Source organism: Lissotriton helveticus, chromosome 10 (assembly GCF_964261635.1).
Source record: "Lissotriton helveticus chromosome 10, aLisHel1.1, whole genome shotgun sequence".
Classification (NCBI taxonomy): domain Eukaryota; kingdom Metazoa; phylum Chordata; class Amphibia; order Caudata; family Salamandridae; genus Lissotriton; species Lissotriton helveticus.
The window spans coordinates 413,570,967-413,594,941 of NC_136071.1; the positions used below are offsets into that span (position 1 = coordinate 413,570,967).

At 41.7% G+C, this 23,975-nt stretch overlaps 1 protein-coding gene across 2 annotated transcripts in view; it reads left to right on the forward strand.

Annotated features, from left to right (window-relative positions):
• The window catches only part of LOC144784238 (regenerating islet-derived protein 4-like), an 83,701-nt gene extending 74,970 nt beyond the window's left edge, over nucleotides 1-8,731 (forward strand). For both annotated transcript variants that reach the window (XM_078662893.1, XM_078662894.1), the window contains exons 5-6: nucleotides 1,812-1,926; nucleotides 8,365-8,731. In XM_078662893.1, coding sequence (XP_078519019.1) covers nucleotides 1,812-1,926; nucleotides 8,365-8,432 — 183 coding nt within the window. In that variant the 3' untranslated portion in view covers nucleotides 8,433-8,731. The remainder of the gene's footprint in view (nucleotides 1-1,811; nucleotides 1,927-8,364) is intronic.
• Nucleotides 8,732-23,975: the final 15,244 nt, after the last annotated feature.

Consider the following 23,975-nt stretch of genomic DNA (forward strand, 5'->3'; position numbering starts at 1 on the left):
TTTGTGTATTTCAGCTCAAGGCCCCTTTGCGGTTCCTAGTCTGTTGGCTAGTGAGCCCCATGAAGGCCCATCTTTGATTTTTTGAGCTTTCCTGGTTGCTTCAGACGTGCTCTCAGTCCTCTCCAAAGGAGGAGTCCCTCAGACCTTGCCAGTCTGCATCGAAGCCAATCTTGTCATCTTGCGTGGATTGCTGTTGCCAAGGCTGTTTGGATTCAATCCGGATTCCGACATTGCAGCACTCGAGATCCTTTGTGGGACAGCTCGAATCCAGCTCCGGGTTGTCGTCGATGCCTCCTGGACCTCGTGGCTGAAGAGTCAAACTTCACCTCTTTCACCTGAAATCACCGACATTGGCTGGCAGCTTCCCATCACCATCCTGGTCACTGCCTAGTGGCCAAAACCCTGTCCCTTCTGCTTTCAGGTCCTTCAGATCTTCGATCCACCCTTGGATCCACCCGCACACTTCTCCTCTGGTCGCCTGCAGCATTTCTTCGCAGTTCTCAATTGGAATCGACGACGAAACCTGACACCAAAAGACACCTATGCACCCGGTTTCCATGGGTGAGGTAACTCGAGTACTCTGGTGCTCCTGTGGGTCTTGACTCTCGAAGTGTCTAAGTCTAAAACGGTTCCATCGCAGTTCACCTAGAAGTGCCCTTAATCTTTAAAACTGTAAGCTGTTTGTTTCCCATAGAAAGTCAATGGTGATCCGCGGCTGTGTTTAGACACTGCACGCGTCCCCCGTGGGCCTCCTGCATCCTAACCTTTGGTGGTTCCAGGTAGCCCCAGTGGTTCTACAGGCCCTTGGCCTGCTTTCTAACTCTCACGTGGTTCTTATACCACTATTTCAGTTTATGGTTTGTGAGGCCCCTAGGGCATAATGTATACTGTGCAACTTATCGTATGCTAATTAAGTTCCTTGTATTGCACTGTTAGCTCTGACCTCATAAAGAGTCCAGAGGGGTTGTGTTTAGATTAAATACATATATATTTGATATATACCTTGTGTCGTGTGCTTTCATTTGATCATTCAAGAGATTATAATTGGTAAAACAACTTGCTTTTCTCGCCTCTAAGTCTTAGACTGAAGGCCGCTCTCCACAGCTATCACTAGGATAGCTTTCTGTAAGGTTGACATTATAACCTACCATCAATAAGGGTTGTTTGGACTGGTGCAAGGTGCCCACTAGAATAGCGGACATCATATACCAGGCCAACTTCTCACAGTTGTGTGCTACAAAAGAATAACATCCTTCAGCCTTCCTCCAGCACACCTGCAGTAGCCAGCATGATTGTCACACAAACCCTTTCACTTTGAAGTCATAGAAAGAAAGTTAAGCACCATGTGCCCTCAGAAGACAGAGTCTTACATTTGACTTTTGTCATTGCATATGCATAGCAAATGTGACGTGTTAAGAAAAAGAGTTAAAGTCTTGTTTACAGAAATTGACAACTGGTGGAAGGATACAGTAGACAAGCAGCTCTACAGGAGGGAAGAACTCACGGTGGACAGCGTAAAATAAATAAAGCCAGCAAGTAGAAACCGAGCAAATATGCGTTACAAACCATAAAGCCAATGGTAAGCAATGGACGGAATGCATTCCCAAAGAAGCTTTCCATATATGCCCAAGATGTATTTTGCAAAGCATACAACTGCGCTGTCCAGTAGGCTTCGACCTAAAAAGGTACAAGAATGGTGGAGGGAGGTGGACCCAAATGAGAAGCTGTGTTACCATTGTTCAACATCCATAAGAAATCTTAAATACATGAGTGAATGTGAGAGTTTATAAAAATATGATCATTTATTTTAGAACCGTCGCTGGAAATGGAATGATGGCTCCATGTATAACTACAGAGCCTGGCTTGGTGGTCAACCAGACAATCACAAGGGAGACGAGCATTGTGGTGAACTGAGCTGCAGTGGTGGTGAGTATGGATGACATTCCCTCATAAGTTCAGGAGCATATTTGGTACCCACAGTAGCACACATTGCTGCATTTCAGATCAAAAGGTTTATGCCTCTCTTCCTTTAAATTGCATTGCAGTTGAAAACAGGTCATTAGAGTCCCGTATCCAGGGGCACTACTATCCCCACAACTGCTCCGTTCGTGTAATTCTGCTGTGTCTGCTCATGACCCCAGCCTCTCAAAGTCAGTGTCAGAAATGCATAGCTAATATATGGAGGAACTAGATGTCAGGATAGTTGTCCATTGTACATAAACAATATCATACTGCTGTTGATTTTGTTAGAATCCAGTATATATGACCTGCACTAAGCAGGCCATTTTTGTGGGGAAAGCCTGTTTTCAAAGTCTAACGTGTTAAACCAGACCTCGTCGACTGACATTATTGAGCCTTTCTGACAAAAAGATGTACACGTTGGGTATTTGTCTTAATTCTTTGAACTGCAATTATCATTGAATTGTGTGTGCGTACCCTATACATTGGTCACTATATTATCAGATATGTTTAGCCTTGCTTTGATTCAGTTTCCATATTTTATTCCACATGACAAGGATGATCATGAGTAAGTATTTAATCCTCACCTGATACTGCTGCAGGCCTTTATTTAGATCTTCAGAATGACATTGGCATGGACACCTTGCCTGAGTCAGCCCTGGATTAACACTATGGTTCACCTACAGAGAGTTTTTCCTTTGTCATCACCACTTTCAGGATTCCTTAAGTTTCCAAACTACACGATGGAAATTTGGACAAACTTCTTCATGGAAATTCTGCAGCCAGGACCATCTTCTTCTGCACCTCTCTTTCTCCTGTAATTATGTTATTGTGGGTGACATTAAGGTTGCTTGGTTCAAGACTTTCTCTGCTCCAGTGATTAGATGTAAATTTCTTTGCATCACAGGCCAGCTCTTGGAGACCCTACTTTCCAGACACATCACCCCATCCGTAGAATTTAGTAGTGTAGGCCCTGTAATGCAAGCTTATTCCTAATGCCTTTTTTACCAGTCTTCCTGATTCAGAGAATGTAGTTGCCTAGGGAAGGGAACCGTTTATCATTTAAAACATGTCTGGATGTGCTCTTCGTGACACTTCTGATATGTCTTCATGAAGTTATTCATTGTTGGTACAGGGTTGTTTGATACCAGGGGTGAATCTGCTTTGGCGACGTTGACACAGAGATATGCCATTGCATGCGCGTAGGGCCTAGCTTTCCTAGCATGCCAGTTTCATCAGCAATCTCTGAAGTTTGGTTGATAATGTAGGGGTCAGCGGCAGAGGTCACAACCCATGCAACATTTAGAGCTATGAGGGAGATATGATAAATAAGGTCTGGGGCAACTGTAGATTTTCTTCTCCTCTTCCTCCGGCAATGCAGCAAAATATCTTTAGCTTAGCCTTGGAATAACAACATCCTTTGAATATCCCAGGTGCTTGACTGGATCCAGAAACGTCTGACATAGCTCTCCCACACCAGTAGTGGTGCTCCCTCCATAACAACACAGGAAGCGAGGTGGTGACATCACTGGACCATATAAGGCCTACCCTGTCACCCTGACCTCAATTCCATTTGTCTGCACCCTTTGACAAATCCAGAGCTTCTCTCCTCTGAACTGTTTACTTCAGCTATTCTTCTCAGAGAAAAATAATGTTACATTGTTTGTCAAGTATCTCAAGGGGGATGTCATCCCCTAAAAGTCAGCGTTTAAGTCTTGTTACAAATGCTATCTGCAGATATCGGTCACAGACCCTCGTGATGACTGTTTATGGTGTCTGGGTTCTAGGCATGGCCCTAAATATTAAGACCAGTGCAACAGAATGAATCAGAGGGCAATCAAAGAACCCACAATGACAGTTGAGCTCTGCATTATTCTGGGTGAAGATCTGCTTGCTGCTCTTCATCTTCTTCCAAAATCTCGAAAGAGAAGAGGAGGACTCACAAAAAGAAAGGGAAACATGTGGATTCCCTTAGACACCAATTCAGATCTGGGATAAGTCCATGCAACGCACCCCACCTCCGGCAGTCTTGTCTGAGCTAGAGCTGATCGACATTAGACCTCAGGAGTCTCCTCCGGTGCTACTTGGTGAGCAAAAGATCAATGGGGGCCTATTTATGAGCCCTTGCATCACTTTTGCGCCACCAGTGCGTCACTTTTTGTGACGCACCAGCAGGGTAAAACATGTGCCATGTTGATCCCTATTTACAAAGGGACGCATCTAGGCAGATGCGTCACTTTGTAAACTGCTGAGCCACATTATACCTGCGCCAGGTATAATGTATGCAGGGTGGGCGTTCCGACACAAGTAAGCCTCATAGAAGGGACGCAGTGAAATCTATGAGATTTCACTGGGTCACTTCTAGGGTGCAAATGCGTCAATATCTTATTCCTGCCTCACAGCAGGCATAAGACTGACGCAGGCACATTTGAAATGGGACTTGCCCATGTGAAATGACCCATTGATGGAGTTGTATCACTTTCGTGACACACTCCAGCAATGCGTTATTTTTGCGCCTACATATTCGTCAGAAATGCTGACAGATCTGTAACTCCTTGTGACATGATGCATTATACTGTAAATATGAGGCATCCAGCATGTCGCAGAGTATAAATATTGGATCTTTCCCCAAGAAGGGGAGAAGGAGTGCTTAGTCAAAGGGCACAAAGGACAGGGGGCTAGGCAGACTAGCAGGCAAGGTGAGAGATTCAGGGGAGAGGGGATAGGAGCTAGGGAAGTAGACAAAGAGAGAAAGAGTACTAAATGGAACATATTTAAATAATGAGTTATTATATAGCTCTGGCTAGACCCGAAGGAAACAGAGCGCTTTACATGAGGACCAATAATGTTGCAATTTACATCAGTTAAAAATTACATAAGTATAAAAAAAAGCATTCAAAGAACATAGGGGACAAAGTGAATGGTGCAGGGAAGGGTAAGTGGATAGGGTAAAGGGGTAGGAGGAAGATAAGACGTAGAGACGAAGGGAAAATCTGGCCAAGGTCCGGCTGGGTAGGTGATGGCGGGGGGAGGGAATCCACAGCCTTTCTCCTCTTTAGCTATATGGTAGCTCCACCGGGCATCAGCCAAATCGCTTGTTCATCACATTTAGAATACATGCAAATTAGTTATGCATCACATTACTGTGAGAAGTTGGCCAGGCATATGCTGTCCACTAGTTCTAGTGGGCACCTTGCACCAGTCCTAACAACCCTTATTGATGATAGCTTTAAAGACAACCTTTATTGAAAGCTACCCTAGTGGTAGCTATAGAGAGCAGCCTTCAGGCTAAGTCTTGAGAAGGAGTGTAAAGCAGCTTGGTTTACCAGATTATAACCTCTTGAATGTCTAAATGAAAGGAGAACCACACAAGATACATATATAAAATATATGTATTTATTACTAAACACTCTCTAGTAATCTCTTTATGAGATTACAGAGCAAGGTACACAATTTAAATGCAATAGAACTTCAGTAAATAGCACAATATACACTGGGCCCCAGGGGTGGACCAAACCATATATTATGAAAGTGGTATAAGAACCACGACTTGACTAGACACAGTGCAGCACGTAGAATTGCTGGGACCCCAAGGAACCACCCAAGCTGGTGACACAGGGGACCCACGGGGGACGTGTGCAGTGTGAGAACACAGCCACGAGCTCCGTTAGCTTCTATGGGGAAAGTCGCGTTGGAATTTTAAAGTTAAAGGACACCTCGGAGAGGACTTTTAGCAAACCCCTTTAGACTTAAGGGGTGCTAGGGCAAACACCCATGAGAGCACCGGAGTATTCGAGTTATCTCACCCAGGGAAGCGGGGTGCATAGGTGTCAATTGGTGTTGACAATCGTCATTGATTTCAACGAACATCTGCTGCAAAGTGCTGCTGCCGTGAAGAAGAAAAGTGTCAGGTGTGATCCAAGCCTGGATCGAAGATGAGGAAAAACTGAAAGCAGAGGGCACAGAGTCTGGGTCACTTGCCAGTGACCAGGGGCATGGTAGACGAATGCCCACCGATGTCGGGTGCTTCAGGTGCGAAGAGGTGAAGCTTGACTCTGGAGCCAAGAGGACCATGAGGCGTCGATGATGACCAGGAGCTGTATTCGAGCTGTCCCGCAATGATTTCAAGTGCTGCGGCGTCAGTGCTCGGATTAATCACAACAAGCATTGGCAACAGCAACCCATGCAGTAAAGAGGAAAGATGATTCGGTGTAGACCAGCAAGGTCCAGGGGACTCCCCAAGCGATGGAGAGTCAGGGCACATCTGGAGCAACCAGGGAAGCACAAGGAAAGTTAAAGTTGCCTTCTCGGGGACCCACCAGTCGACGGACTAGGGGTTGCAAAGGTACCTTGAGAGAAAACATAAAGGGCCTGCTCATGGAAAACTTGGCAATCTTCAGTGGAAATGCTGCTTGGGGTCTGGGCTACAAGTAACCCAATGCACAGCCTCCAGGATGGTCAAGAAGCATATGCACTTGCAAATGTGCACAGTGTTCAACGGTTCCGGTTCCATGGACCCACGAGGGCTACAGGTCTCAGCTTTGCTGGGGACTCGGGTTAGTCTCTGGGAAGTCTTACAACCCACCTCCTGTGTTGCAAATTATTCAGAGTCCAGAGTGAGCTTCAGAGATGCAAACCGGTCAGATGCATCTTTGGTGCCTGCCACGCAGGGGAGTAACTCCTTTACTCCAATGGAGATCCTTCAGTCATCTAGCGCGTTATAGATCGTCGAAGTTCCAGGATTCAGTATCAGAGTTTCGGCCAGGGCCAAGTCAGGGGTTCCTACTTTATATTCAAGGAAGGGGTGGGACAGTTTCGCCAGAGCAAGTGCTTGCTGGTAGCCCCTGCAACCGGTTTGAACTGGGCTTTTCACAGGGACACCAAATATGCCCCCAGTGCAGACTTAAAAGCACTCTTGGAGTGCTCCCATCCAGCCCCAATACACTAACGCCTGTCTGGGAGGTGGTGACACCTCCCTGTGACAGTAAACCTATTGTTCAGGCCTCCCCTGCCAGAGTTTCGTCCAGCAGCAGGAGGCCAAACTTGATTCTGTGGCTGCAGCATCCATTTTGTGATGCCAGGGTTCTGTTAAGCTGGTATCGGGTGTACCGGTGTGGCCATGTTTCTCCCTCTAGAAGGGTGGAATCATACTCCCGCCACCAGGACTGGCAGGGGGTATGATTCTAAGGTGTTTGACACCAAACACAACATGTTTCCTTGTAGCCATTCCTAAGTTAGCATTTACCGTGAGGTTATAATGCACTTAAGAGTATATGGTCTGGCGGCATCACAGAATAACCCCGGAGAATTGATTCCGAAGGCTGCAGAGGGGCCCTGCTCATGCATGGGCAACCTCTCACACAAAACCCAGCACCCTGCTTTCAGGATTTCCAAGGCCTGCCATAGGGGTGACTGATAGGTTTATATTGTAGTGATATAAGGTAGATATAGGAAACCTTTATCTAAGCAAGGGGTGCATATACCACCTTACACAGGCTGCTGTAGCAGAACTGTAGTGTCATTTTGGAAGGCTGCCCAGGGGTTGAATAATACATGCTTCAGCCCCTGGTAGGCCTCTGGGGTACCTATGCCCTTGGTACCTAGTGTACCATATACTAGGGATTTATAAGGGTACCCCAGTAACCAAACTGGAGTGTACCTAAAGTACATCTAATCATTTTAGAGAGGAAGCAGCTAGGCTGGGGTCCTGGGTAGCAGGGCCCCAGCCAGGCTAAAGTCGAAAAACAGTTAAACATCAGCAAAAAGAGGGGGTAACTATAAAAAGCAGATCCTACTCTCCTACAATTACTACGATCCCTATGTAAATACGAGTCACGTTGTGCATTGAGCACATTGTGCATGAGCATTACGCTTTACATCAAATAGATTAGGATTTCTAAACACACATTAATTTGTCATCCTTTTTACAATCTATTTTAACACTGACAATGAATAATATGCGTTTGCATACTACAATCAAATATATTGCACCCCTACATGTACCTCAAACAGGGTCCGAATTATTTTGCTCTATCACTGCACTGGGGTTGGTTCTGTGCATGTTTCTCGGGTGGAATTTCCTGGGCTCTTGATGACTTATTCTAAACCTCTGTTTTCTGTTAACTACACACCGAAGTAAGATGCAGTGTACAAAAACTATCCTATTGTGAAATATTTCTGGCCTACATGTTATGCTGCTGACTATATATATATTCCTCTCCTTTTCACATATATTGCTCATGTTCTTCTGTGTTTGCAAAAGCAGCCTTTCCTTATTTTTCTATTGACATTACTCACAATATTTTGCATTTTCTAAAGCGGTCCATGAATTTGTTGTGAGCTGGTGAATCGGTTTAAATAAACTGTACCTTGTAATATGGCAATTCTTTTTTTGTTTTTTTGCAGGCTTTCTACAATGGAATGACAGTAGCTGCAAGCAACAGAAACACTTTGTCTGCAAATTCAAGCCCTAAAAGAAATCTGATGCTTGGACATGAGTGGAACCACCTATACTCCCAGCTGGTTCACCTCATATATATATATATATCAGAATTGTATGCAGACCAGAATAGCTATCGGTACTTATTCATGAGAACCAAACGTCTTTATTGCCCATTAAAATCATTTATCAGTTTTCCCACCCTTGCTCTGACGTCTGACGTTCAAATCCTGCAATTCATTCATGCGTAACCCATTCAATAACTTACAGTTTAAGGCTTAGAACGTATTATGTAAATTCACCTCAATAAATGTTGGCTAAAGGCTAAATGAATGCTTAGACCCACCCTGGTCTTATTTTTTATGACTCCCACAAATCCCAGCGCTTTGGTGGTATGGATGTGCGTGATTCCTCTTTACTGTTTGGTTTCTCCTTTGGCAGTACAGTATAAACAATGTTCTATCCAGCCAGGTCACATTCACTCTCTCGTGAGCATGGAAATATATTAAGTGTATACACAGAATGTGTGTGTCCCCTAGTTCATCAGATCGTTAGTAGTTACATTGGCAATGGGCCTATGAGTTCTTACCTCCATTGTCCAATGTCCATAAAGTAACGATCTAAGCACTGCCCCTCTCAACTCATGAGGCTCAAGTATTTTCAGAAAGTATTTGCAAGAGCAAGTTTCCAAGCAGAAGGTTTAAGCCTCTTTTGAACTCATAATGAAACTGAGTGATAGCATAACTCCCTCACCATACTGAGAATCTTTCATGACAATCATAAGAGAAAACAACTGAAGCTAAAGAGAACTATCAGCATTGGTGTCTGACTTTTTACGAGATTTGGTAATGATTTGGTATATTTGCTCTTCTTGGGAAATGTTATATGGATCCTAGATATAATCTTTTAGGATCACTGTTGTGGAAAAGAATACACTGGTTGGCAAGATTAAACAAGAGCTTTATTTCAATATCAAATTCGGGATGATACGTTTCCGTATTTCCCCCATAGCTGCCCTGCTGTCAGCACAGCCCCAACATCGCAAAGCTCCTGAGGTGCAGCAGATCATTCATCAGAAGGGAGAAAGAGTAAATCGAGAAATGTCATAAAGGTGAAGAAATATAGAAAGAATACAACACATGTCCCTCCCAAGGAAATGTACAATATATAAAATGAAACTAAATCCGTTCACCATAATCGCAACCAGTATGTTGCCAACCAGGAGTAGACAAAAAAGGTTATAAAGATATAGCGACAATAGCTTTGAATAATTTTTTTTTTTTTGTAATTTTTTTATTGCAGACAGGCTGACACAAAAAGCCAAAGAAAATTACATATGAAACCAGAAAAACACAAGAATATCTTCCGAAGCAGCAGAGAATCATATACATACAAGTTCAAATATCGTCCAACACAAACACCATTCTGGCCATTCTGGCTTATAAGGTTGCTGAATCTAGAGCAGGTTCCTTAATATCCAATATACGGGGCTCAGATAATAACGTATATAACAAACCGCAGGAAGTGTTAGAGCAATTTGCTAGCTTCTACAAAACTTTATATACCCCAGAGAACCAGACAGATCCAGATCTTATACGGGATTATATCGATGAATATGCATCGTGTTATGCTGATAGCTCAGATTTGAGTTCTCTGTCCGAAGATCTAACCATGTCTGAGCTACACCAGGCTACTAACTCTCTGCCTGTGGGCAAAGCAACTGGGGAAGACACTATTCCGTTAGAACTCTATAAGGCCTGCTTACCCGAATTAGACTTGTTATTACTAGAAGTTATGCAATCAGTTGGAACTAACGGAAAAGCACCTAAATCTTGGAACAGGGCAAAAATTATATTTAAAAAAAAAAAGGGTAAACCAAAGGAAGAGAGAGGGTCTTATCGACCGATTTCATTAATAAATACAGACGCTAAATTATTCGCCAAAATCCTGGCAAATAGATTGGTACCCATCATGCCTCAACTCGTCAATATACAACAACACGGTTTCATCTCAGGTAGAGACACTACGTCACATGTAAATACGGCCATTACCGCCTTTGATGTCGCAGAGATAGAATCCACCCCACTAGGTATGATCTTATTAGATGCAGAAAAAGCATTTGACCGTGTGGGGTGGAACTATCTCTGGTGTACGTTGTCCAAAATTGGGTTTAGAGGGAAGTTTCTGAGGGGTATACAGGCCTTATACGATAATCCTATTGCTTGCACCAGCTATAACGGCCTAAACTCCTCGGATTTTCCAATCCTGCGTGGTACGCGCCAGGGCTGCCCTCTCTCACCCCTTTTATTTGCCCTTTCTTTGGAACCTTTCCTAACGGCTCTTAATTTTCAAAATCTGATTGTCCCCTTCCGCTTTGGCCTCCAAGAGCTTAAACTAACCGCCTATGCGGATGATATTGCTGTCTACACACAAGATATAAATGAAGCTTTAAAAGGAATTAAATTAGAGGCCATTAAATTTGGGAAAGTGTCTGGCTACAGGCTTAATATACAGAAGACGCAAGTTATTGCCAACTATTCCCCCTCCATGGTTATTCCAGAGATCTGCAAGACAGCCACCTATCTTGGAGTCAAAATCTCGGCCCAAATACAAGATATAAATCATATTAATTATGATGGGCTAATTAAGTCCACGGCTTTACTCTTAAAGAAATGGCATAGGCTGCCTTTGAATATTATCGGCAGAATTAATCTTATTAAAATGAAGGTTTTACCCAAGTTCCTATACCTATTCAGATCTATTCCATTGGCACTGAATAACCGATTCTTTCAACAGCTGGATGGTGTTTTAAATAGCTTTATCTGGGGCTATAAAAAACCAAGAAGAGCGTTGAAACATTTGAAAAATACTACGAATGAGGGAGGGCTTAATTTTCCAGATTTTAAGTTGTATTATTTGTCTTCATTTTTTTTACGATTACGTTCTTTACTATACAAGGAAGAAACCACATTTTTTTATTATTTTATGTTGAAGGAAGAATCAAACATGTTTCTATTTAGAACAAACGATCCGAACTACTTTAAGAGGGTAAGGTTTAAGACGGCCAGGGATTTAATAAAGATATGGAAGAACCTATTGACACACTGCAGGACATCATTTTTTCACCCAAAGCTCCCATTATGGGGCAATCCGGGTCTCCCAGGAGTATTTTCTGATAACAATAACAACATATGGGCTGTGAAGGGAATTAATACTTTGTCTGATTTATACGGCCCACAGAGATTTGCTGACTTAAATTAACATATGATTTACCGGAAAATGCTAGATATAAGTATCTTCAGATTCATGATTTTTAATTAACAAAAAAAAGATCCGAAGTGTAACTGACTGTGACATCTGGACCTGCTTATATGCCAAAAAAAAACAAATCAGTTATTAGCATAGCTTCTAAACTACTATTAAAACACAAAACAAATGATTTGCTTAAAATAAAGGAAAAATGGGGGGCCCAACTCGGCTCAAATGTTACTCTAAAACAAATAGAGAATTCTTTGTCCAATATCAACAAACTAGTTAGATCTTCTAGTCTTAGGTTACAGCAATATAGAACAACTTGCATGCTCTATTACACTCCGGCAAGGATCTTAAGGTGGTCCCCTAATCCAGATTTTACAGACCGCATTAAATGTCCTAAATGTTCAGAGGTAGCTGCCAACTTAGCTCATATGCTATTTTCCTGTCCTAAGCTTAAGACCTTCTGGGAAGAGATCCAAAATATTTGCAAAATTAAAAGGATCGTTCTCCCCACTCTCTCCGCTCCCTTTATCTTATTAGATTGTCACCCATCCTCAACCCCACAGTCCTCCCTGGTAACCATACTATTATCCTGCGCTAAACTAAGCATCGCAAGAGCCTGGATTGCTACAGATCCACCTACCGCTTGGGACTGGTGGGCCCTAGTAATGGAAATACACTCCATGGAACTTGCCTTAGCAAACATAAGAGGTGGAAGAGCACTGGCAAAATTCGATAGAAATTGGGGGACTTATTGTTCAACATAACATGATAAGAGGGAAACAGGGAGAGAAGGGAAGGGAGGAAGTAGGGGAGATTTAATGAGAAAATAGCTTTGAATTTGGATTGACTACGGAAGAAGAGTCTCGGTAGAGTGGACCAAATCTTCAAACCTCATAGGTGTACTGCCTTCTTCTTTCCAACTTCTGGACATCAAATTTCCCACCCTGATGAACAAACTTTTCATCATTTTGTGCACATGGTTGATTTTAAATGTGAGCAGGGCAGATCCCATGGTGCTCCTTTTTCATCAAGTTTCTTGGTGTACCATATTATGCCCCAACCATGCTATATTCATAGGAGGAGTTTTTTTTTTTTTACTTGCACCATATACCCTATCATTAAATATATGCTTGTCACCCCTTCACAGCGTTTTAGAAAATATAGTATCTGTTTAGGTGAAAAACACGTGGGGACCGCATCTGTATAGGTGGTCATGAAATTATCCATAATCTTTTCCACCATTGAACGATTCAGTCCTAACCATGAAGTCATTAGTCTAGTTCCTGGGTGATTCCTTTTCATGGGTCAAAAAGTTATATGCAAGTTACTGAAAGGGAAGTGATGCAGTATACTTCCAGCATGTTTTTAACAGCACTTTAATCTGTGTGCCACTGACCACAGCAAACTGCAAGCATTCGTTTATCATTCAGTTTATCCTCTCAATATTCCCATTGGACATAGAACAGTATAAGGTAATAGTTGGCGACAGATGACATTGTCAGTTTATCAAAATCTCTGGTGCACTTCCTTTATAAAAGTCTCTGTTAAGATTTCCAGTTGCACTGAAGTGGTAGTGTGGTGGATTACTTTCACAGCACCCTACTTGGAGTGATAGTAGCCCAGGATACATTTGCCTTCAATACATAACCAACGGGAAAGTGTGCCTTCAAGGGATTTATTAAAGTACTCAGTTATATTATTCACAATCACAGTTGGAAGCAAGATTTATTATTTAATTTCAGATTAGTTTCTTTTATCAACCTATTCCCTAACAACACAATTCTTTTGTACTTGGGAATGGATCACATAAAAATGTATATCAAAAGGATATATATCAAACAAAAAACAGCAATAAATCACGGGTATGTACAAAAATGATACATTTTATCTTGAGATTTCTTCAAAGGTACTCATATATAACACATACAATGAAACAAGAAGGAAACAATCTGATACTTCAACCTTCACTGTTGCAATTGTAAACACTTTTTCATAGTCATAGTCACATTTTTCTTTAAGAAAGATGTGTAAACCTCGATGTTTCGGTCTCTAGGCTTTCATCGATGAGACAATCTTCAATGTATTAAAGTGGTTGACCCCTAGTAACGTATGGAACAAACAATAATTACCATATGCTTTAATACAATTATAATATATCACCCGTGTAAGTATAACCAAAATTCTATCTTTCAGCATTTAATTTAAAACAAATTCATATCAAATAAATGAAAAACATTTGATATCATATCTAGATCTGCTACTTATATGTCTACCATGGTTCATTCAACATGTTCATTTGTAGCACAAAATGTCTATTCATTGTAATTGCATTATACATTCAATTAGTGAGAATCACCTCAATTTATTTGACCAGCCTCCATTTTAGACCGACCTTGGTTTAGATAAATATATAATTTTATCAGCAGTGGAATCCATCAATATCTTTCATTTTGGTCTGGTTAGTATTAGACTATAGCCATGGCATTTATATGGGTTCAGACATCAATTTATTTTTAGGTATTGTATTCTTCTTGTAAACAGTATGAAAATATTGGTGAAAGTAATTATTTCCTTCATTAGAACATTATAACTTGATGTAATGAGGTTCATCTATCTATACTAATCTCACAGCACTTAAAACTATATTTGTCTATGTTGCAGACAGCAATTTCTTGTTACGTATTGTATTCTCCTTGTTAACAGTATGAAAATATTGGTGAAAGTAACATTGTCCTTTGTTAAAACATTATAACCTGATGTAATGAGGTTCATCTATCTATACTGATCTCACAGCACTTAAAACTCTATGTGTTTATGTTGCATGCATCAAGGAGACTCTTTTATAGGTGATCAATTCTATTGTCACTGAATGGAAAAACAATCCTAAATTCGTTAGATTGACCAACTGATCTTTCATTCTTGTGGTGATAATGCCCTCAGCTTTACTGTCATTGACATTTAAACTTTTCAATCTTTCAAATCTAGAGACTGTAGCTGCAGATAGCAGCCAGGGTAATTTCCTTTAACATAGTCAAATACATTTAAATAAAAATACCTGGATTCAGTTGTAAGGGAAATTCAGCTGAATCGTAAATACTCACTAATTGAATGTATAATGCAATAACAATGAATAGACATTTTGTGCTTCAAATGAACATGTTGAATGAACCATGGTAGACATATAAGTAGGAGATCTAGATATGATATTAAGAATGTCTTAGAATAAAACAAGATGATATCAAATGTTTTTTATTTATTTGATATGTTATGTTATGTTAATAACAAATCCTTGAGCACACATACACCCTTGGGTTTCTTGGCGCTATAGAATCAACACAACCGACACAACTCTTAAGCATAAGCCTGTTGGAAAAGCCACGTTTTTAAGGACTTTTGAAATGCCAATAAGTCATTGCTCTGTCTGATAAAGAGTGGAAGAGCATTCCAGAAAGAAGCAGCCAGATGGTAAAAACAGCTACCACCCTGGCGTTTTTTCTTGAATGAAGAGACATTTGCAAGAATTAGATGTTTGGAACGTAGGTTGCGCGAAGGTGTATAGTTAGTGATGGATTGCCTAATGAATATAGGGCCATTATCATGGAGCGCCCTGAAGGTGATGCACCCTGTTTTGAAGGCAATTCGCTGGGCCACTGGCAACCAGTGGAGTTTTTCCAACCCAGCTCTAATTGATTGCCACTGCGGTTGCTTCCAGATCAGCCTTGCCGCCTGGTTTTGAACCATCTGGAGGCGTTTTATTAGGCCAATCGGAAGACCCAAGTAGAGGCTGTTCGAAAAATCTAGCCGGGAGAGAACAAGAGAAATCACTACTTGAATGAGTGCAGGGTGTGTTAGAAGGTGGGCAATTTTCCTGATCTTCCTAAGTTGAAAAAAACTAGAGGAAACCACCATTCCCACCTGTCCTTTAAGGGATAAATCCTCATTAAGTGTTATCCCTAAGCTTTTGACCGATTGGGTCTTTATAGGAGGGATTCCCATATCAGTTGGCCAGCACAGTCGCCCCAGCTCAGTCCACTTTCCCCAGGCAAGATCAGTTCTGTCTTGCCTGGGTTAAGTTTAAGATGGTTTAGGGTCATCCAACTCTGTATATGTGACATTACGGCTGAGCATTCGGCGGCTGAGTTCGGGGAATTTAAGGGAATGATTAGCTGAAGATCATCAGCATAGTTGTATATGGTTAGCTTGTAATTTGTTAAAGAATAAATCAGTGGGCGAAGATAAAGGTTAAATAATAAAGGGGAAAGTGACGAACCTTGGGGAACACCACAAGTAGATGACATCTTGGGGGCTGTAAAAGATCCTAATCGCACTGACTGTGTGCGATTTGTGATAAAAGAGGCAATCCAATTCAGAGTGGGGCCCCTGAGGCCGGCCTGCTCGACACGGTTGATCAAGATGTTATAGTCAACCGTGTCGAACGCGGCCGACAAATCAAGGAGCACCAAGGCCTGATGGATGCCTTTATCAGCATTAGATCTTAGCGTGTCTTGAACGGCCAGAATGACAGTTTCCATTGAGTGAAATGGACGGAATCCCGCTTGGTTTGGTTCTAAATATTCAGAACTTTCAATAAAATTGGATAAACATCTGGATACATGTGCCTCCAGAAGTGTAGAAAAAAAAGGAAGGAGGGAGATAGGTCTATAGTTGGCTAAAATTAGGGGATCGGCTCCTGTTTTTTTCAGTAGTGGAATCACAGTGGCATTTTTAAACCCATCAGGAACCTTGCCCTGTCCGAGTGATTCATTCAGAAGAGGAAGAATTCCCGATGGGATAGCTAGGCACACCACCTTTAGAATATGGGGGGGGGCAACTGTCAAAAGGCGAGCCCGATTTAACACGCGAAAGAAGTTCTGAAAGGGTCTTTTCATCAATAGGAGGTAAAGTGTCTAGAGTGGCTGGATTAAAGTAAATGTCTGCAATAGGATCCCCACCCGGGAGACTTTGAATATTCTTTTTTATAATGGCGATTTTCTCTATGAAGAAATCGTTTAGGGAGTCACAGAGCTCCTGCGAGGTCGTCAAAGGAAGCGCAGTTCTTTCGCTATTACACAAGTCATTTACTATGTTAAAAGTGTCTTTAGTTTTATTTTGGGAATTTAAAATTTTCCCAGAAAAGTAATTGATTTTGCTTTGTAAAATAAGCTTCAAGTACTTTCTGCGAGCCGCAGTATATTCCTCCTTGTCTTGGGGCTTATATTTTGCTCTCCATTTTCTCTCTTTTTGACGTACCTCGAGTTTTAGATTCTTAAGATCCGAGGTAAACCACTTGTGCGCGTCTCTAGTGCGTGCACGTGTGAATCTTGTTAAGGGCGCATGAGAGTCAGTGGCCTTTGAGAGCCAATGTGAAATCTCCTCTTCCATAAGATTTACCGCCTTCTTGGATACTGGTGCCGTGGATGCCAGTGTTTCAATGAAGGCAGGTATATTCGTGGCTTTCCATTTCCTAGTTTCACCGCCCGCCAGAGAATTTCATTTTAAATTAAATGCTGAGAGATAGAATTTTGGTTATACTTACACAGGTGATATATTATAATTGTATTAAAACATATGGTAATTATTGTTTGTTCCATACTTTACTAGGGGTCAACCACTTTAATACATTTCATTCTTGAAGATGATCTCATCGACGAAAGCCTAGAGACCGAAACATCGACTTTTACACTTCTTTCTTGAATATTTTTTCGATTATGACTATGAACAAGTGTATACAATTTCAACACTGAAGGTTGAAGTATCAGATTGTTTCCTTCATGTTTCATTGTATGTGTTATATATGAGCACCCTTGATGAAATCTCAAGATAAAATTAATCATTTTTATACACACCGTGTTTTTTGCTGTTTTTTGTTTGATATATATCCTTTTGATATACATTTTTATGTGATCCATTCTCAAGTACAAAAGAATTGTGTTGTTAGAGAATAGCTTGATAAAAGAAATTAATTGGCAAGTAAATAATACATTTTGCTTACAACTGTGATTGTGAAAAATATAACTGAGTACTTTAATAATTCCCTTGCAGTCACAGTTACCCGTTTATTAATTGTGCCCGAGCCCTCAAGGGTAGATTGGGTTGTCCATTACACTTACAATTCAATACATAATGCCCTTATTGGAAAAAAGCTATCCAAGGTCAGTATACACCTGGTGTGGTTTGGAACCTCTGCAGGAATAATGGGGTGTACTGGTGACTTTCACTTTGTTATTTGAAGCACAACTGGCACAGTCCCTTACTGTGTGATTGAATTATGGAATGCATACCAGCCCACCACTAGCAATTCCATATTCTGAACTTAGTAAGGCTTCTTCGCATGTGGCCGTTGTATGCTAAATTAACAATTCTTTCTCTCAGAACCACAGGTAAATGATTTGGGAACCATGGGAAAGCCTACAACTTTAAAGATGTAATTTGTTTCTGACTTCCCAATAAGGTTTCACTAATTGATTCAAATCGTGTTTAGAGGGCAAGCCTTAGGGCACAATTTGTTTTTGCAATTCAGAGTTTCCTACTCCTTGTCTCTTAAACTCCACACACTTTGATCAATCTCATCACATGAGATGGCCAAGACCACACCCTTATGAGTAACGTCCTCTACCCATACTTTCTTTATTGCCAATCTCGATAGGCAATCCACTAATATGTTTCTAAGCCCTGGTTACTGTCCAGCAATACATTTGTAACCTTCCAACCCCAATAGTCACCTAGAAACTCTTGGGGGGTGTGTTGTGGGTCCCTTTATGGTGAAAGCAGGAATTAAGTATTTGTGATCAATGCCAACCACAAATGGAAAAGCCCAAAGAAATAATTTAAAAAGTTTGATTACCCAATAGCATTCTAAACCCTCTTTTTCAATCACATACCAGCTTTTCTCTGATTCCTGTGGGGACCATAATGCAAATGTTATTAATCTTTAGGGCTTATTTACAAGCCCTGTGCACCGCTGGAATGTCACTTTGGAGCACAGGGCTTAGCCACATCTACAAGGCCATGTAAAGCCATGCTGCATGGTGTCGTAACTAGGAGAAATAACATAATTTGTCCTTGTTTCTTTCTCTTTTCATGTGTGCTGCATTCTGCAGCACACATAGAAAGAAGAAAAAGCCTCCAGTGAATATTTTTGTGCGGGAAGGTGACCCTTCCTGCACAAAAGCTATAATGTCAACAAAACAGACATCCTTGCACCATGGTGCAAAGTGACTTCTGATGCTGCCCTACGCCAATTCTTTGTAAATATGCCCCTTTGTTTTTCGTCCATGATGTATGATAATGTTGCCCTAAGCCTTAGGGGTTTGCATCAGATGTTAAAATGTTATTTTCCATTTATATCAACACACCCTAAGGTGGGTGCTTTCAATATTTTATTTTTAAGAAAAGTGTATGCCTCTGGCAATCATGGGACCTGATATACTGGTCATTTTTTTAGGAGAGACTTTAATGGGTAGTCAATGCTGGCAAATTCTTACACAAATTTTGAATAAAAATCAAAGAGTTCTAGGAAAGGCCTGAGCGTTCATCCTTATTTTATTAGGCAGGAGCTTTTTTCTCATCCTCAAACTTGGTCTACTTCGGGTTTTACCCCATCTTTGGAAATAGTGTGCCCTAAGTATGTTACTGATCCTACCCTTAATTGAATGTGTGTACTTCCTGACAGTTAACTTGCTTCTTTCAACTTCTGCAGCACTTCTCTAAAAGCACAGCAATACTTCTCGACATCAGCTTTGTTGTACAAATTGTAATCTTGGAAGCATGCAACATCTTGGGGGCCTTTCCAAATCGGATGAATGATCCTTTGACAGACCTGAGCTGTGGAAGCTATGTTATACAGATTTTTAGAGTTTACTATCCTCCTGGAGGGTATCCTGGTACTGAAAGGCATGCAGCAGAATCTGATGGCACCCAACAGTTTGGAAAAGAAAAAGTAAGATGCTTAGACTCGAAATGAAGTTCTACCTGATGATAGGCAGAGGGCAGATCAATCACACTGAAGCATGACACCTCAACAATTGAACTAAGAATTTGCCCAGGATTAGGAAGTGTAGCATTCAATCCCGGTGGTGGAATTCAAATTGTGCAAATGCTAATGGGGGAAAGAGTGGTGTGAGTAGCTGAGAGCCTGATGAAGGAGGAGGCTGCGGCTCAGAGGGCTGCATCAAGCCATACCGGATTGTGGCTGCGTGCCGAACCGAGGCCTAGGGTCTTGAAAGTCAATCGAGAAGACGAGCTGGGAGAGGGGAAGTTGTAGTGCAGTGCCATAAGCAGTGGGCGGTTAGACGTGGACTGGTTCTGGGATCCGCCTCAAGGCAAAACACAATGACCTAGCGGGTGAGCAGGTGGTGGTTAGAGCCACGGTTCCTTCTGTCCGTGCGGAGGTGGCTGGTGTTAGGCCAGGGCTGGCACAGACGTGTAAAGCCATCATGGGGTTGTGAAGATCGGCTTCTTCCCCACCCCGATTGAATGAATGGGTTGTGGCTGTTGCTAGCTACCATTTGACTCCGCTCCACGTTCAATAGTGCACACGGTACAGGAGGCGCAGAGCTCTTTTTTAATCCCCTCGCTATAGTACCATCCTGAAGAGCCTTGGAGCTTGAAAACACCTAGAAAAAGTGGAAAGGAGTTGCCTTATTGGAAGGATTGCTCTAATCTGGAACTCTGAAAGCATGGGTGCGACTATAAGAGTACCTGTGTTTTGGCAGCCAACAGTCCCAACATTTTTCAACAAGAACAAATTGCCTGTTGAGTCATAGGACCATGACTCTGGCAAACAGATGTTCTAAACAGGTGGTCCTGAGGCGCTCACTAAAAGTTTTTAATAAGTTGCTTGCAACTTTTCCAAAGGGAAAGGAAAACACACAAAAGGGTATGCCAGTAAGTTGTATTCTGAAGTTGTGATCCAGAAGACAGAGTCTAAGGCACATTCACAACTCCAACCTCAATTACAACTTACCTCCCCTTTGGTTGGCGTAACTTTGGGTAGACCCAAGGAGGTGGGATCCGTGGAGGGATTGTCCTTAAAGCTGACCACAAGTTTCTATCAAAAGATGAATAAAGTATTGGAGAACACGCCTGCCGCCATAGCAGCGGTGAGCCAGGAGACTGTATTGGTCAACCCATGGGGCACATCAATAATGCTGGTGGAGACTTCCCTCAAAGGCGATAAGGCCCCTCCTTGTGAGGAACAGTCTGGTTCCGGGACTGAAATTCGAAAGGGGTGCACCACTGAGTTTAAGTTAAAGTGTGAAGAAGGGAATGCTGCCACAAGTAGGCTACATGTTCAGTCGATGGCACAGGGGCAAGGTAGACAGAGGTCTAATGATGAATGATAGGAAGAACAAATGATACGCAAGGTCTAGGACCTTTGCAGCGGACGAGCATTCTCACTGTACTGGCAGAAAAATTAGGTTAAGATATCAACCACTCATCTACTGGGATTTTAGTATGCCTCACTCAGGAGGTAGTAATTGATGCAGCAGGAAAGGGTTTTTGCCAAATTTACCATCAGATACCAACTTCAATATCTACCAGTCTCTTCCGCTGCATAATCTAAAACATGTTACCAATTTCCATATTTATGTGACCCTCTCTCTGATGGACCTTTTAGAGTTGCAAGGGATTGACAAAGGTAAGACTGAATCCTAATCTTATGAGGACCTAAACATAGACAAAAAATATAAACACTATAATCAAACGTACATTAATAATGACAGATTCTGATTACTTGTCAAGTTTGCTTTTATATACTTTAAAGAATGCAAATGCTCATCAGGTACAATACAGCTCTAATCACAGATCATCACACAAGAGAAAATAACAATTTAATAATTCATGATAAAATTTCTCAACGAGCCATCGGTGAGTGGATAGGTGAAGAGACAAAGAGCATTTTCAAATAATGTCAATGCAAATTTAGAATAATCATACAAACCTATGAATAACTATAGCACAAAATGCTAATAGTCAGGAAGGCTACCCTCTTGCCGGAGGGGTAGAGTGGGCACCCTCACAAGGATATGAGGAGAAAATTTAAAGAGTCAAGATCAGCAGAACATCAGCCAGCCAATTAAGTAAGGAAAACAGCAAACACGGTTTTCTCCTCTCGCAAAGTCAAATGCTCTCACCCTCTCTTAAAAGTCTAAAACTAGTAGTTATACCCTAATTCTCTAAAGTTCCAACCCCCCCCCACCAATGTATCAAAACTCAAAAGTTTGAAAATCTTATTGGCCCAGGCCAAGGGTTGTCTGATCACTTCACTTCAAGCACACCTAATTCTCAACAGTTTCTTTGTCTTGAGAACACCATTGTCATCGTCCTTTAGCAGAGGAAACTCTGATTATCTCTTCCGCAGCTTGCACATGTCGTTCAATTGCTTTGTAACAAAACTTTCAGCACGATTATCAACAAGAACACTTTCTCCGATAGGCAAGGTAATTCCATTTACAACATTCATTACTTCCTCCACATACCCACGGCCATCATCAGGAACTATTGAAGGACAAAATACATTTCTACGCAGCCTTCATTTTAGAAAAGATTTTTGAGGCCTTCTCTGAAGAATAGTAAGTATGACTTTTCTCAAGGGAAAACAAATACACAAATAGTTATCAGGTCAGAACAAAACCTAATTATTAATGCTCTAATAATGTTTTGCACTTCACTGCACATTATGTGCTCATTTTCTAACAGGTAATCAAAAGAAATGTCTCTTTTTAAAACTCTTTGCTGCTATCATTATTTTCTCTGGCTATTATTTTTGCATTAATCAATTGCGTTTGCGGCCTAGTAGAAATGCTAGAAATACTGGTCTTTTCCCATCACATTTGCGCAGTTTTCACGTTCTCCCTATCTCCTTTCCCAAATAGCTGTTATAGCTTTTCTCTGTTAATTTTCACACAACTTTTTTGTTAATAATCCACACACTAAGAATTTTGATCCGAACAGGTTTCTATTTCCCAAAACCCTGCTCCATCACAATCCAAAGCTCTGCTGCTCCAATGGCCCAGTTGAGAGACAAATGCCCTAGTAATGAGTCCTTGACCACTAGCTCTTTGATGTTCTTGGACTATACCCTGCCTGATGTGCCTACAAGCACCACTGTGCGAGAGAAGGTGCTGTAAGAAAGTGCTCTCTTTTACGGTGGTGAGGAAGCCATCGCTGTATCTAATATTTCTGGACTTGCAGGCAGCTTTTGATTTAGTAAATAGAGAGAAGCTGTGGAGATCATTGGTGGTCCTGGGGGATGACTCCTCGCTAATATTGGCTATACAGGCGCTGCATACTAATGACACGGCCAAAGTATGGTATGTGCTGGGCAGGGAGTGCACTGCACCCTTCCGGTCGAAAAAGGTGTCTGGCAGGGGTGCATGTTGGCTCCCTTGCTATTTAGCCTTCTTTTAAATGATGCAGCTGTCAAAGTTTCATGTACTAAACGTGAAAAGGAGCTCCTCAGGGTCAGCTCGATGAAGAAAATGGTCCACCTCTTGATATCCCCAATTCCGCCTACCATGAAGGCGCAGAGCTTTAAGGTGAACAAATGGGGAAAAGGTATTAGGGTAGGAACAGCAGGGAAAAGGAAGAACACGTGAAAAAAGAATACAAAGATTATTGAAACATATAGAATCTACTCTCATGTAGTCTTTTTTTTAAAAAAAATTTAAAAACCTTTATTCGTATCAAAAGGATATACAAATCTAGGCCTACAACCAAATTGGCCGGCCACAATACGGAAAGCAGTCAAAAGATCCAGAGCGAGCATTACAGAATCAATCATTAAGGAGCATGAGCAATACAATCCTAGAAAGGGGAAAACACAGAAGATCTAGGCGGCCAGTAAACAGGAGCAGAGAAGGTTAATTTTATAATATGGGGATAAGGAGTACGACAGGCTCAGTGTCAACGTAGAAGAGTCCGAATTCCCCAAACAAACCCTCAGCAACAGTAAGGGGGTATAGGGCCGCAACACAGGAGAGGCAACACAATATACATAGGTATAAAAACAGATGCGTTAAACACAATCAATATGCGATCATTATCAGCTTTGCATGCCCACCACCCACTAGCACATCAGAACCAGAACGAAGGGATTGGATGGATATCTTACCAAGACTAACCAGTCATACTGACCTTGGTTGAAAAGGAAAGGGAGGAAAGAGGGGGGGGGGGGAAAGAGGAGGACAAAATGGGAAAAAAAGAGGAAGAGAGGGAATTGAAAGCACAAACTAAAGAGAAGAACGCCACGCCGACACAGGCGTCCCGCGGCGGGGAACACAGGAGAGAGCAGGAGTATTAGCAACGAGGAGGGTAA